Source organism: Cnephaeus nilssonii (genome assembly GCF_951640355.1).
Source record: "Cnephaeus nilssonii genome assembly, chromosome: 9".
NCBI lineage: Eukaryota > Metazoa > Chordata > Mammalia > Chiroptera > Vespertilionidae > Cnephaeus > Cnephaeus nilssonii.
Window position 1 is genome coordinate 10,002,220 of NC_137080.1, and position 13,664 is coordinate 10,015,883.

At 36.9% G+C, this 13,664-nt stretch overlaps 1 protein-coding gene across 6 annotated transcripts in view; it reads right to left on the bottom strand.

Annotated features, from left to right (window-relative positions):
* Positions 1-130: 130 nt before the first annotated feature.
* The window catches only part of PCMT1 (protein-L-isoaspartate (D-aspartate) O-methyltransferase), a 36,580-nt gene continuing 23,046 nt past the window's right edge, over positions 131-13,664 (bottom strand). Inside the window, exons 7-10 of one of the 6 annotated variants that reach the window (XR_013813935.1) lie at positions 11,542-11,711; positions 4,213-4,356; positions 3,208-3,288; positions 131-2,714 (exon numbers count right to left, since the gene is read on the bottom strand). Coding sequence is in view for 3 of the 6 variants with exons in the window: in XM_079780063.1 (XP_079636189.1) it covers positions 2,702-2,714; positions 4,213-4,356; positions 11,542-11,711 (327 nt within the window). In the remaining 3 variants the exon portion in view is untranslated. Of the gene's footprint in view, positions 2,715-3,207; positions 3,325-4,212; positions 4,357-11,494; positions 11,712-13,664 lie in introns of all 6 variants that reach the window. The other 5 variants (XM_079780063.1, XR_013813936.1, XR_013813937.1 and 2 more) reach the window with 5 other exon arrangements.

The following is a 13,664-nucleotide window of genomic DNA, read 5'->3' on the forward strand; positions in this document are numbered from 1 at the left end:
AAACACAATTTAGTATTGCTATGATGTTGAAATACTTGAGAAAAGATGTCCCATGTACAATAGGCTGTTAATAAATTATACTTTATTCTTAAGCCTTAACAACTTTTTAACATAATCATAAGTTGCCAATATTTACTGAGCTGTACTATCGGACCTGGATTGAACCATACCAACCCTATTTTACAAAGAGGGAAATTAAGGATTAGAGAAGCAGAATCAAGATCTTCAAAATACACTGCCTGATGGACTGAACAAGACTTTTTAAAGTCAACTTACCTTTTCATTATGTGATTGAGAGTTCTGCATCTAAGACAGTTTTAAAATAATTTTAAAGGGAAAGTTGTCCACAATTTACCTCTCAAACAGGTTCGTGTGTTTCACATCTCTTTTCCTGAGAAAAGGCCCACTGAAACAATCTTTCTGAAAACTTGAAATTCTTTCCCTCCATCTTCAGTGCAAGTAGACTACAGCTACCCCTCCATCTTTCCACACGCATTTTAACGTTTCAAGTCATCCAGATATCAAATACTAGAGGCCCAGTGCACAAATTCGTGCGCAGGTGGGGTTCTTCTGGGTGGCCTGCAGGAATCGGGCCAAAACCTGCAGTCCAACACTGCCTGCAGCTCCTACCTGCGGTTCCCGCTCATCCTGGCCCCACTGTGCCTGCTGTGGGCTGGTGCCCAATCAGTCCTGACAGATCGAGAGAGGCTGGCACTGCCACAGCAGCCCTCACCAGCCATGAGCCCTGCATCTGGCACCCTCCCAAGGGGAGTGGCCTTCGGGATCGGGCTGAAACTGGCTCTCCGACATTTCCGGAAGGGTCGCAGATTGCGAGGGCGCAGGCCAGGCTGAGGGACCCCACTGGTGCATGATCAGTCCGGGGAGGCATGTGGCCCGTCTCGCTCAGTCCTGATCGGTGTACCCCAGCAGCAAGCTAACCTACCGGTTGGAGCATCTGCTCCCTGGTGGTCAAATGCATGTTATAGCGAGTAGTTGAGCAGCCTTAGCATATCATTAGCATATTATGCTTTGATTGGTTGTTCAATTCTGCTGTTCGGCCTATTTGCACATTACCCTTTTATTATATAGGATGTTCTCCCTAGGAAATAACAGAATTTTTTTCATCTTTCTCTGTGACTTCACCTTTGAAACTAACTCAAATGACACTGAGTCAAATGAGGGTCATGGCCTAGGTCCAGAAGCTGTACTAACAAAACAGCAAACTGAAGCCAATAAAGAACTGAAACTCCTAAGGTTTGGCCACCAACTAATGCCAGTTTCCTATGTCTAAGATCTTTCCCCCAAAGAGACAGTGAAAAGATGTATCCATCATTTTTAAAGCCATTTTTAAGGAAGAGATGTTTAGGACGTTACGAGGTGGGGGTGAGGTGCCTTGCAACCTCGCTCAGCACCCACTTGTCAGAATCATATGCATTTGGGCACAGCAGTCGGAAGGGCTTTGCTGAGAGTGCTAGTTCTGCTAGCTCTAGTGCTCATATTGCTTTGAGCTCTGAAACCCCGAGAAAAACCAAGATCCCACTATAAAAGGTATAAAGCCACAATATTAAACAAGATTCTACTGACTTTGTGAAATTCATTTATAGTCATTATATTAAAGCCTTTATAGGTGAGAGATGGGTTTTGGTAAATTTATCCTAAATTCAGCTCTTTCTTCCCTGACATTCAGTCAATTCATTTGCTCACTCATCCTGCATTTATAGTACATCTACAAGAGGACAAACCCTGTGTTAAGCAAAGAAAAATAAGTGAGGTGTAGTCCTTGTTCTCAAGAAACATAGTCACATTCATTCTGCAAATGTACAGCTGAATTAATGCCACTCATATTTCACAAGATGGAGCATCAGAGAAATAATTTTTTTCTGTGATCTTAGCATTCTGTATCTGGTGGAAATGCTGTTCTTTATTTTACATTCAAACACCACCAATGCCTCTTTTCTTTTAACTTTATTTGGCAAAGCAGCACTGCATAAACTGCTCAGTAACTAAGACACAGCTTACACAGCACGTTAAATTCATATACATTATCAGCAGCAAGTTAGAAACAGAAGAAATAATACTAAGCTACAAGTCTAATATAATTTTAAAGAGAAATGAACTATATCAGTTATGTCCAATCTGAGTGTTAAGGAATATCACCTTCCACCTTCTTAAATTTTAATATTTACAATTGCTTAGTTTTAAGGTACCAAAGCAGCTGATTGTATCTACAACATGCTATTCTATGACACCACATCAAAAGCTTTAAAAAGGAAGCTCATCTCTATTTTTTTAGTAGCATCTCACAGACATCAAAAAAAAAAAAATAAAGAATTTTAACTTGTGAATGGTGGTGTTATCTGATACACAAACTCAATCTGAAAAATATTGGAACAGAATTAAGTGTCTAAGAAAAGAAAAACCACTCTTCCAAATCAATTAAAAAACTAACTTTCCCATTTTGCAGAATGCCTTCGCTTAATATTTTAAAAGTAAAATATATACTTTGCATCCTTTCTCTACCAATTTGGCTTTTGTGCCTCTTTGAAGAATTAGAAACCCTACAAAACCACACATTTTCATGCTGAAAAAAAGAGTGTAACAAAGTCCAAAACAAGCTGTGATACTGTGGTTTTCAAAAGCTTTGAGGACTGAGATGAGCAATCCACTCTAATATTATATACTGGTCAAGCTGATGTTGCTTTTACAGTTCGTCCCTGGGGGGGAAAAAGAGAGAAATGTGTAAGTAGGAGTCACATACTGCAAAACTTGGCTTCATAATAGTTCAGATACAACAATTAAATCAGTAAAAATACACTGATCCCCAAGCAATATATTATTTAAAATAAAAAGAGCAAACGGTCCGGTCAAAGCAAAAATGGAAATCAGCCATTTCAAACATCTCTCATGCAAATTAAGAATGAAGTATGAAACCTAAAGTACCTGATTTCTTTTCTTTTTAATTCTAAAGATAACCTTCTTCTTTCAAGACCAAAAATTCAGAGAAGTTAGTTTTAGATCTAGGACCTTGCTAATACTGTTGATTGTAAAATGATGATGAGTATTTGAGTTCAAGTAAATTTTTAGTTACAGTCACAGAATTGGACAAAAATTTAGCTTTTTCTTAAAATATCTATTAGGAATTGTTGAGTGGGTCAATATCAACCCAAACGTTTTTTGGGGGAAGCATCATCTGTAGGTATAATATACCTGTCAGCTGATTTCATAAGGCAGCTTTATCAGCTCCAAAAGAAAGCATTCGCTCAGCCAGGTGTAGCACTGTACCAGCAACTGCCAGTGAGAGGAAGGAAGGAACAAAAATGCAATCTAAAATAAATGGTACGGTATATAAATTATACCTCAATAAAGCTGTTAAAAGTGAAAAAATAAAGCTACCTGAAAAGTCTAAAAGCTTCATCTCTCAGGATATTCTAAGTGACCAAAACAGTACTTCAGGAGTAAAGAAATGTGATGTTTGCAATACTCTCAAATGATTCAGGAAAAAAATATTACATATATGGGTATATCGGGAGGGAAGGAGTGAGAAAGCAAACGTGGAAAAATGTTAATAATTGGTAACTCTGGATGAAGAGATTCAGGAGTTCTCTGCACCATTTGTACAACTGTTCTATAATAGAAAGGTTTTGTGTTTTTTTTTTTTAAAGTATTAAAATAAATTTAAAAGGAAGGTAAATAAAGAGCTAAAATTTCCCAGGTAAGTGGTGAATTAAGGAATTATCAGATAATATTTTTTAATTGAATTTGGTAAATTGTACAAGAAAATACTTTAAAAATTACTTCTCCCATAAGCTACCTTTGTCATACAGTATTGGGTTATCTTTTAAACAATAAATCATCAGTTCTGGTTCCACTTAATATATTCTTCTAAATAACTTAAGTACTTTATTTCTCATAGAATAGCTTTTACTTAATATTATGCAAGCATTAAATTATGAGTACTTGCAAAGTGCTCAATTCATAAATTAAATTAACTTGATCTTTTTATATATGAATTGAAGATTCCACTGTTGTTTTTTAAATAATTAACCATATTTTATTCACCTGTTACAAGGCATTAAGGATATTGTAAATAAATACCTTTGTTGCCCAATAACATAGTACATTTCCAAATATCCTCTCCATTTAGAAAAAAAAATTTTTTTTTAAAGAAAAAGGATAAAAACTCTCAACAAACTGGGTATAGAGGGAACGTACCTCAACATAATAAAGGCCACATATGACAAGCCCACAGCTAACATCATACTCAACGGTGAAAAGCTGAAAGCTTTTCCTGTAAGATCAGGAACAAGACAAGGATGCCCACTCTTGCCACTTTTATTCAACATAGTACTGGAAATCCTAGCCAGAGCAATTAGGCAAGAAAAAGAAATAAAAGGCATCAAAATCGGAAAAGAAGAAATAAAACTGTCTCTTTTTACAGATGACATATTATATATAGAAAACCCTAAAGCCTCCACCAAAAAAGTATTTGAATATTCTAATGCAATAAATTGCAAGGCACAAAATCAATATACAAAAATCAGTTGTATTTCTATACACTAATAATGAACTATCAGAAAGAGAAATTAAGAAAACAATCCCATTTACAATTGCATCAAAAAGAATAAAATATCCAGGAATAAATTTAACTAATGCGGTAAAAGATCTATACACCAAAAACTATAAGATATTAATAAGACATTGAAGACACAAATAAATGGAAAGATATTCTATGCTCACAGATTGGAAGAATTAATTGGGTTAAAATGTCCACACTATCCAAAGCAATCTACTGATTCAATGCAGTCCCCATCATAATTCCAACAGCATTTTTCACAGAAATAAAACAAACACTCCTAAACTTTGTATAAAACCCCCAAAACCCCAAAGCAATAATATTAGAAAGAAGAACATGGTGAAGACATAACACATCCTGACTTTAAACTATATTACAAAGCTATAGTTATCACAATAGGGTATTAGCATAAAAACACATAGATCAATGGAAGAGAATAGAAAGCTCAGAAATAAACCCACACATATATGGTCAGTTAATTAAAAAGCCAAAAACACACAGTGGAAAAACAATAGTATCTTCAATAAATGATGCTGGGAAAACTGGACAGCCACATAAAAAATAATGAAACTGGACCCCTATCTCACACCATGCACACACAAAATTAAACTCAAAATGGATTAAAGACTTGGATATAGGACCTGAAACTACAAAACTAACCATATTGTGGTATTACTTTAGAATAAAACATATATCAAAGTATTATTTTGTACACTTAAAACTCACACCACACCATAGGTCAAGTTATCTCAATAAAACCAGAAAAATACCGTAAAACTATTTGTAATGATGGCAACAATGTTGATATTTTATGAAATGAAAAGATTACAAAATAATGCTGCTGGGTGAACTCAGGAATACAAAAGAGATGTACACAGAGTTATGGATAAAAGAGTTAAAAAAATTACCAAAATATTTATAGTGGTTATCTCTGGGTTCTGGGATTATGGGTGATTTTACTTTATTCTTTGTACTTTTTTCTCTTTTTATGATGCCCATGCATTACTTTGGTGTCAGTAACAGTATTGTTAAAAACAAATAGAAGGAAATGTATAGCACTAAAGTTAAAAAAATAAATTAAGTTTATAGACCTGATTTTTAACATTTTTGCACCAAGAAAAACCAAAAATTTTTTTGCCCATCATTGTATAACCTTGTCACAACCAATACTACAAAATCTGTATAACTTTCAAGTTATTAATTTTTTCTAATGTTCAAAATTCTACATCATCTTTCTTTGTCTTACATATATAGCTCATTTATAATAAAAAGTAGCATGTCCTAAATTTCTAGAGAGTCTCTTAAAAAATGGCTATCTATGTGCTAAATATTTCATCAGGTTAATAATTATATATGTTTGTTACTTTGTTTTAAGATATATAATTATACATCATTTATTGGGTTAACTCCAAGCTACTAACATTTAGTATTATATATCCTAACATTTAATATTATCCTTTTTAAAAATATGTTTTATTAATTTTTTCCTTTTAGAGAGAGAAACATCAATGTGAGAGCGGAACATAGATCAGCCATCTTTTGCATGCCCCCTGCTGGGGATCGAACTTGCATCCCAGGCATGTGCCCAACCAGGAATTGAACTGGCAACCTTCCAGGGCATGGGACCATGCCCAACCAACTGAGCCACATCAGCCAAGGCATATCTGACAGTAGAATTTGACGTGCCCACTAATTCCCTTTTTTTCTAAATATTTCTATCACATCTCCTCAGTAAATACTAGATCTCATGCTCTCAGAGCACTGCCACCAGCTCTGGATTCCTCCATAAAAGAAGGATGAAAGCTGGTGAGGAACAAGAAAAGGTTCATAAGAAAGTGCTAGGATGAGTTGCTAAATTAATCCCAAAGAAAATCTGAAGGAACAAACATCATCTAGCCTTGAAAAAAAACTAAGGAGCTTTTTAGACAATGATTTAAAAATGCGGAATGGGCATTTAGAAAATTGTAAGGGACCTTTTAATCACATTCTATCCTTACTACTAATGCCTTAATTCAGGCCACCATCATTTTACCATAACTTGCTACAGCCACCTCGTTACAGATTCTAGTCTTGTCCTTTTCCAACCTACTCTACCACAGCCAGTTAGTTATCTTTCTGAAATGTAATTCTGACTCCAGCCTGGCTTCAGTACTTCAATTGCTCTCTGCTGTCCTCATGGCAAAGTCTAAACCCACTATAGAGCAACGATTTTCAACCAGCGTGCCACACGAATTTTTAAAACATGGAATACTTGACTAGTCAAGGGGCACTGACCTCCTTTCCCTTAGATTGTCAAATTAAAAAATGACAACAGCCAACATACAATAGCCATCCAGTGTGAATGAATCAAAATGATACCTATTTTTTGGTCACATTGGCAAAAATATATATATTTTGGTGTGCTGCACAATTGTAGTAATTAGTTTATGTGTGCCATAAGATAAAAAAGGTTAAAAATCACTGCTCTATAGGTGTACCTCAGAGATACGGTAGGTTCAGGTTCAGACAACTGCAATAAAGCGAACATCACAATAAAGTGAGTTACACAAATTTTTTGTTTTCCCAGTACATATAACAGTTATGTTTATATTGTAGTCTATTAAGTGTACAATAATAGCATTATGTCTAAAAAACTCTGTACATAATTAATTTAAAATATCTTGGTGCTCTCCCTCTAGGGAGCGCGCCAGTGCCTTTCCTTCCCCCCTCTGCTTCTCCTCTCTCTCCCCCCCCCCCCCGCCCCTGGAAAAAAATATCTTATTGTTTATAAATGGTAACCATCACTGAGCCATCAGTGAGTCATGACCTTTCTGCAGGTAGCATTTTGCCTCAATGTTGAAGGCTGCTGACTGGTCATGGTGGTGGGTTGTTGAAGGCTGGGGTGTCTGTGGCAAATTCTTAGAATAAGAACAATGAAGTTTGCCAAATCAACTGATTCTTCCTTTCACCAACAATTTCTCTGTAGCATGTGATGCCATTTGATAGAATTTTACCCACAGAACTTCTTTCAAAATTGGAGTCAATCCTCTTCTACCCTGTACTACTTCATCAAGTAAGTTTATGTAATATTCTAAATCTTTTGGTTGTAATTACATCAATCTTCCCAGCCTCTTCACCAGGAGGAGATTCCATCTCGAGAAACTACTTTCTTTGCTCATCCACAAGCAGTAACTCCTAGCCCTTTAATAAAGTTTTACGAGATTGCAGTAATTTAGTCACACCTTCAGGCTCCCCTTCTAGTTCTAGTGCTCTTGCTATTCCCACCACATCTGGAGCGACTTCCTCTACAGAAGCCTTGAACCCCTCCAGTCATTCAGAAGAGCTGGAATCAACTTCTTCCAAATTCCTGTTCATGTGGACATTTTGAGCTCTCCCCATGAATCATGAATGTTCTTAATGGCATCTAGAATGATAAATCCTTTTCAGGTTTTTAATTAACTTTGCCCAGATCCAACAGAGGAATCACTATCTGTGTCAACTATAGCCTTACACAATGTATTTTTTTAAATAATAAGACTTGGAAGTCAAAACTACTTAATCCAGGGGCTGCAGAATCGATGTTAGGTTAATAGGCATGAAAACTATATTAATCTTGTTCATCAGAGCTCTTGAGTGACCGGAGGCATTGTCAATGAACAGTAATATTTTGAAAGGAATCTTGTTTTTTTCTGAGCAGCAGGTCAACAGTGGGCTTAAAACAGTCAGTAAACCATGTTGTAAACAGGTGTGCTGTCATCCACGTTTTGTATAATTCTTAAGGACCCTAGGATTGTCTGAATAGTAAATGAGCACTGGCTTCAGCTTAGTCACCAGCTGCTTTAGCCCCTAATAAGAGAGCCAGCCTGTCCTTTGAAGCTTTGAAGCCAGAATTTGATTTCTCCTCTCCAGCTATGAAAGTCTTAGATGGTACCTTCTTTCAATCTAAGGAAAGCTGTATAGTATACATTGAAAATCTACTGTGTATGTGTGTGTGTTTAGAGAGAGTGGAAGGGAGGGAGGAAGGGAGGGAGGAAGGGGAAGGGGGGAGAGAGAGAGAGAGAGAGAGAGAGAGAGAGAGAGAGAGAGAGAGAGAGAGAGAGAGAGAGAAACATCCATGTGAGACACATTGATTGGCTGCCTCCCACACATGCCCTGACCCAGGCTGGGGATTGAGCCTGCAACCGAGGTACGTGCCCTTGATGGGTAATTGAACCCAGGAATCTTGGGTCCCTGGGCTGCTGCTCTAACCACTGACCCAACCTGGCTAGGAGGAAAATCTATTGTTTAATGTAGCCATCTTCATTAATTATCCCACCTAGAGCTTCTGGATAACTTGCTGCTGCTTCTACATCAGCACTTGCTGCACCTGGAAATTACTTTCTTTACTTAAACACCGTAAACCAATTATCTACTGGCTTCAAACTTCTGCAGCTTCTTCACCTCTCTCAGCCTTCAGAGAATTGACAAGGTTTAGAATCTTCCCAGAGATTCGGCTTTGGCTTAAGAGAATGTTGTGGCTGGTTTGTTCTTTTATGTACAGACTACTACAACTTTCTCCATATCAGCAACAGGCTGTTTCATTTTCTTATCACGCACGTTTTACAGGAGTAGCACTTTTAATTCAAGAACTTGTCTTTTGCATTCACAACTTGGCTAACTGTCAGCACAAGAAACCTAGCTTTCGGCCTGTCTCAGCTTTTGACGTGCCTTCCTCATTAAGCTTAATCATTTCTAACTTTTGATTTAAAGTGAGAGGCATGCAACTCTTCCTTTCACTTGAACACTCAGAGGCCATTGTAGGCTTATTATTGGCTCAAGGAGAGGGAGAGAACAGCCGGTTGGTGGAGCAGTCAGAACACAAACAACAATTAGCAATTAAGTTAACCATCTTAGATGGGTGTGGCTTGTGGCAACCCAAACAATTACAATAGCAACATCAAAAATCACAGATTAAAAAAAAAATCACAGATCATCACAAATATAGCAATAATAATAAAAAGTCTGAAATATTTTAAGAATTACTGAAATGTAACACAGAGACACAGATGAGTAAATGCTGTTGGAAAAATGGCACCGACAGACTTGCTCAACCCAAGGTTGCCAACAAACTTTTAATTTGTAAAATAACAGTATCTGCAAAGTGCAATAGAGCAAATCACAATAAAACAAGGTATGCCAGTAATTGCCTGTTTGTCTTGTCTTTTTTTTTTTTTAATCTCCCATATGACTATGAATGGTCAGTTTCAAAGTCACAGCTGTATATTTCTGAACTAGTCCAGTGCCTGGCATAGTGGGCATACATATGCTTATTGAATAAATATATTAAGAAGTTCCTCAAACTGAAATGTGTTTCACAACAAAACAAATTACTCTTGGTGTTAGTCTCTGTCTCTCCTCCTCCCTTCAACTCTCTCTAAAAACCAATGGAAAAATATCCTCAGGTGAGGATTAACAAAAAAAAATTCCACCTCTGGCCTGCCAAGTGTGGCTCATAGATCCAGGAGATCACTGTTCAATTCCCGGTCAGGGCACATGCCCGGGTTCCAGGCTTGATCCCCAGTGGGGGCGTGTAAGAGGCAGGTGATCAATGATTCTCTCTCATCATTGATGTTTCTCTCTCTTTCTCCCTTCCTCTATGAAATCAATAAAATAAAAAAAACCACCTCTGATTATAAAAACAAAATACCCTTTTCCTTCATTAAATTATAGATAGAATGCTCAATACTAATATTTATTGTTTATAAAATTTTAAACAAATAAAAATCTGAACTCTTATTTAATATCGAATTTCAATGATACGTTTGCCCCCTTTATACAACAACAATCCTACAAATATATAATGGTATAATTATGTTAAAGGAAAAGTGAAGGAAGGTTGTAATTCGTTGTTAAACTATATCTGATTATAACTGACAAGACTGATAGCTTTTTACATTCATTACCATTTTTGCAATTAAACATTCATTCAAAAACAAAATTGAGATATCTATTATACTTAAATCACCACGCTACTTATTAAGAAAATAATGGTCTTAAAATAAATATCTGTCAAATAAAAATGGATTCTAAAACAAGGAAACTGTAAAGCCTTTCTTATTTTGGCATTTAATTCCAAGTGGTCTTAGCAAATGTCACTTTTACTTTCTGACCGCACTCCTCCCCATGGGAGGGAGTGGGGAGAAGAAGAAATCTGGGCTTCAAACAAAATATTCCGATTACGCTGGGAGGTACAACAAAATGGGCATCGTAATGAGCCATGCCGTGCTGGAGACTTTGCTGCATGCTGCTGGCCCTTTGGGGGGGGTTGTGAGACCTGGGCACTCACTTTGAGTTGACAGAATCCCTTCCCTCCCCCAGGAACTTAAATTAGGTTAAAAACTGGCTGGCCCGTTCTTAGAACGGCAATAAGTTTACTTGTTACAGTGGCTCTTAAACAACAGCTGAATACGGAACAGGCACAGGCTGCCCGACAGCTAGGAACCTGACCGAAGAGAAGTCCAGCTGAGAGGAGGAATGTCCTCTCTGGGAAACTGACACCTTGGAAAACTGGGACAAGAATGTCTCTTCCCTTCTCTCTCTACAACGATGCCACCGCAGAGTGGACGGGGCAGGAAATGATGGCCCCTTCCCTTTAAAGCGAAGCCTTTGCTTCCATGACCACACAGCATCTATACAAATGATTTGAAAATACAGAAACCGAGTGGCGGGTGATGAAATCTCCTTAGACAGCACTAAACTGCAGTTTAAAAACACCTGTGTGCCAACCAAGTCTCACCCTCCCTCCCCAAAGATGTGAGTTTAACCAAAAAAAGGGCAGACCATGCAAAACTTTTCTACATTTTTAATGTAGTGAATGTCTGATGTTAAAATGGAGCAGCATAAAAGTAATGACCAAATAAGCAGCTCTTGCAGGCTAATGTCTTAAAATCCACACCCTTTCACCTTGCATGTGTGGAAGAAGAAAGAGCAGAAGGTAAAATCACTTCCACCTGGACCACTGCTTTTCTTTATCTGTTAAAGGCACGTAGATCACTCCCATCAGAGGTTTCATTTTGACACTGCCATCTTGCAGCTTGTCGTACTGCTCCAACATCTGATTTCCACCCGCAGGACCGACCGGCAATATCAATCTTCCACCAGGCTTTAACTGGTCTATTAGCTAAAAGAAAAAAAAAGAAAAAACACATACACACGCAGTTATAGATTTTTTTCATCTCTATAAACAGCCTTTACTGTCCTTGGGCAGAAAGTACAAATGTACTTTATTGGGTACATACATACTTTGATTGTTAAACTTATCACTCAATTCCCACTTACTCATTTACTCATCACCTCTTTCCTGAAAACGATGTCCCAGCTTCCTAGATCCTCTGGCTTCCTAGTTTTGGTTTCTGCTACTATTTCTCTCCTTCCTCACTTTTCTCTGATATAATTAAAGCAACTCCTCCAGAAGTATTCAGTGAAATAGTGCATGGAATATTTAAGAGAGAGTGGTTGAGATTTGCGAGTCTAAAACTATCTTTAGTCTACATTTTGGCAATATGTGTGCATACAGAAATCAAGGTTAGAAATAATTTTCTGTTTAGAACTGTGATGGTCTGTTCCCTTGTCCTGTTGATTCTAATGCTGCTATTCTGTAGTTGGATGCCTTTCTGATTATCAATCCTTAACAGATTTATCCTTTTTGTTTTTCTGAAAACTTTTAGAATCTTTTCTTTGTACTTAGTATTCTGAAATTTCATAGTGATACTGTGGTTCTTTTTTCCTTTTTCTTTTTTAAAAAATTGTACTGGACACTCAGTTCTTTTTAAACTATAGAATCATGTCCTTTAGTTCCTGGAAATTTTCTTACTTAAGACTCAGGGCTAATTGTTTCTGATAAGAAATTCAAGCCCCTCTTTTCAGACCCAGGCCTCCTCTCTGATTTCCCAGGTACCGCTGCCTCCAATTTCTAAGCTTCTTCAGAGGTCTTCAGAGCAAACTACTTTGGCATTGACAGCCCTCTGCTGCCTCTTTGGTTTCACTTCCTCCGCCTTCCTGGGTCAATTATTACTCCATTTCTTTTCTATCTTCACACATTTCAGAGTTCAGGACTGCAACTATACTCTCCTAGATAGTTGAACATAGAATTTATGTTCCTGTTTTTGTTTTTCTAGTTGTTTTGGGGTGACATCCAAGAGAAACATAAACATCTTTACTCTGTTATCTTAAAACTGGAAAGCCCCTTCAGCATGTACAAAAGATCCCTATAATACTTACAAGTACTACTGTGTTTAAAATCATATTGCGATAAAGCTAGAAATGTCCTGAGATCATCCTTAGTAGAGAACATGAGTCCTGTACCCAAGCCCCTTCATTTAAACACATTTCTATTTGAGATTTTAATTGTTTTTACCAGGCAGCTGATATTCTTTTTTAAGTTAAAAAAACTACTGATCACGTGTGTTCATATATAAAAATTCTTTGAGCTATTCATTGATGACATATAGTGGTTTTTTTTTTTACTTGTATACTTTTCTACACCATGTTACTATTTCAATTAAAATGTGTTTAAAATCCACTGGTTTTGTCTTTAAAAAAAAACAAAAAAACAAAAACACACAACACACACAAAAAACAGATGACAGAGCCAGAGAGAATAAGTGATTTTCCTCAAGTCATTTAGCCAATAAGTAGAAGTCAATGATTAGAATAAATTCTCCAATTTTCAGCTTCTCATAACTGATCTAAACATACAAAAAGAACCCTTTCCCGGCTGGAGAGTGGATGAGACCGGGCAGAAAAGACAATGTAACTAGTCATCTAGTCAAGAACTACATAAAACTCCTATGTAATAGAAACCTAAGATTTCAGTGAGCTTAACCAAGGATTATTAAGGGTTGATACAAGCTTATCAGAGTCTTAGAAAATGAAAAGTCAGTTTTATACTTAAATATTTCCTTGACTATACTGTAATATACAATACTGCAATATCCTTCCCTCTCATTGCAGCAATGCAAATTCTCCCATTCTGAAGATCTGTTTAAGTTCCATTCCTGTATGAAGTCTCCTTGACCACTCTATGCAAACTCTTTTTGCTACCTTGAACTCCTACAGTAGGATTTTATTTTTC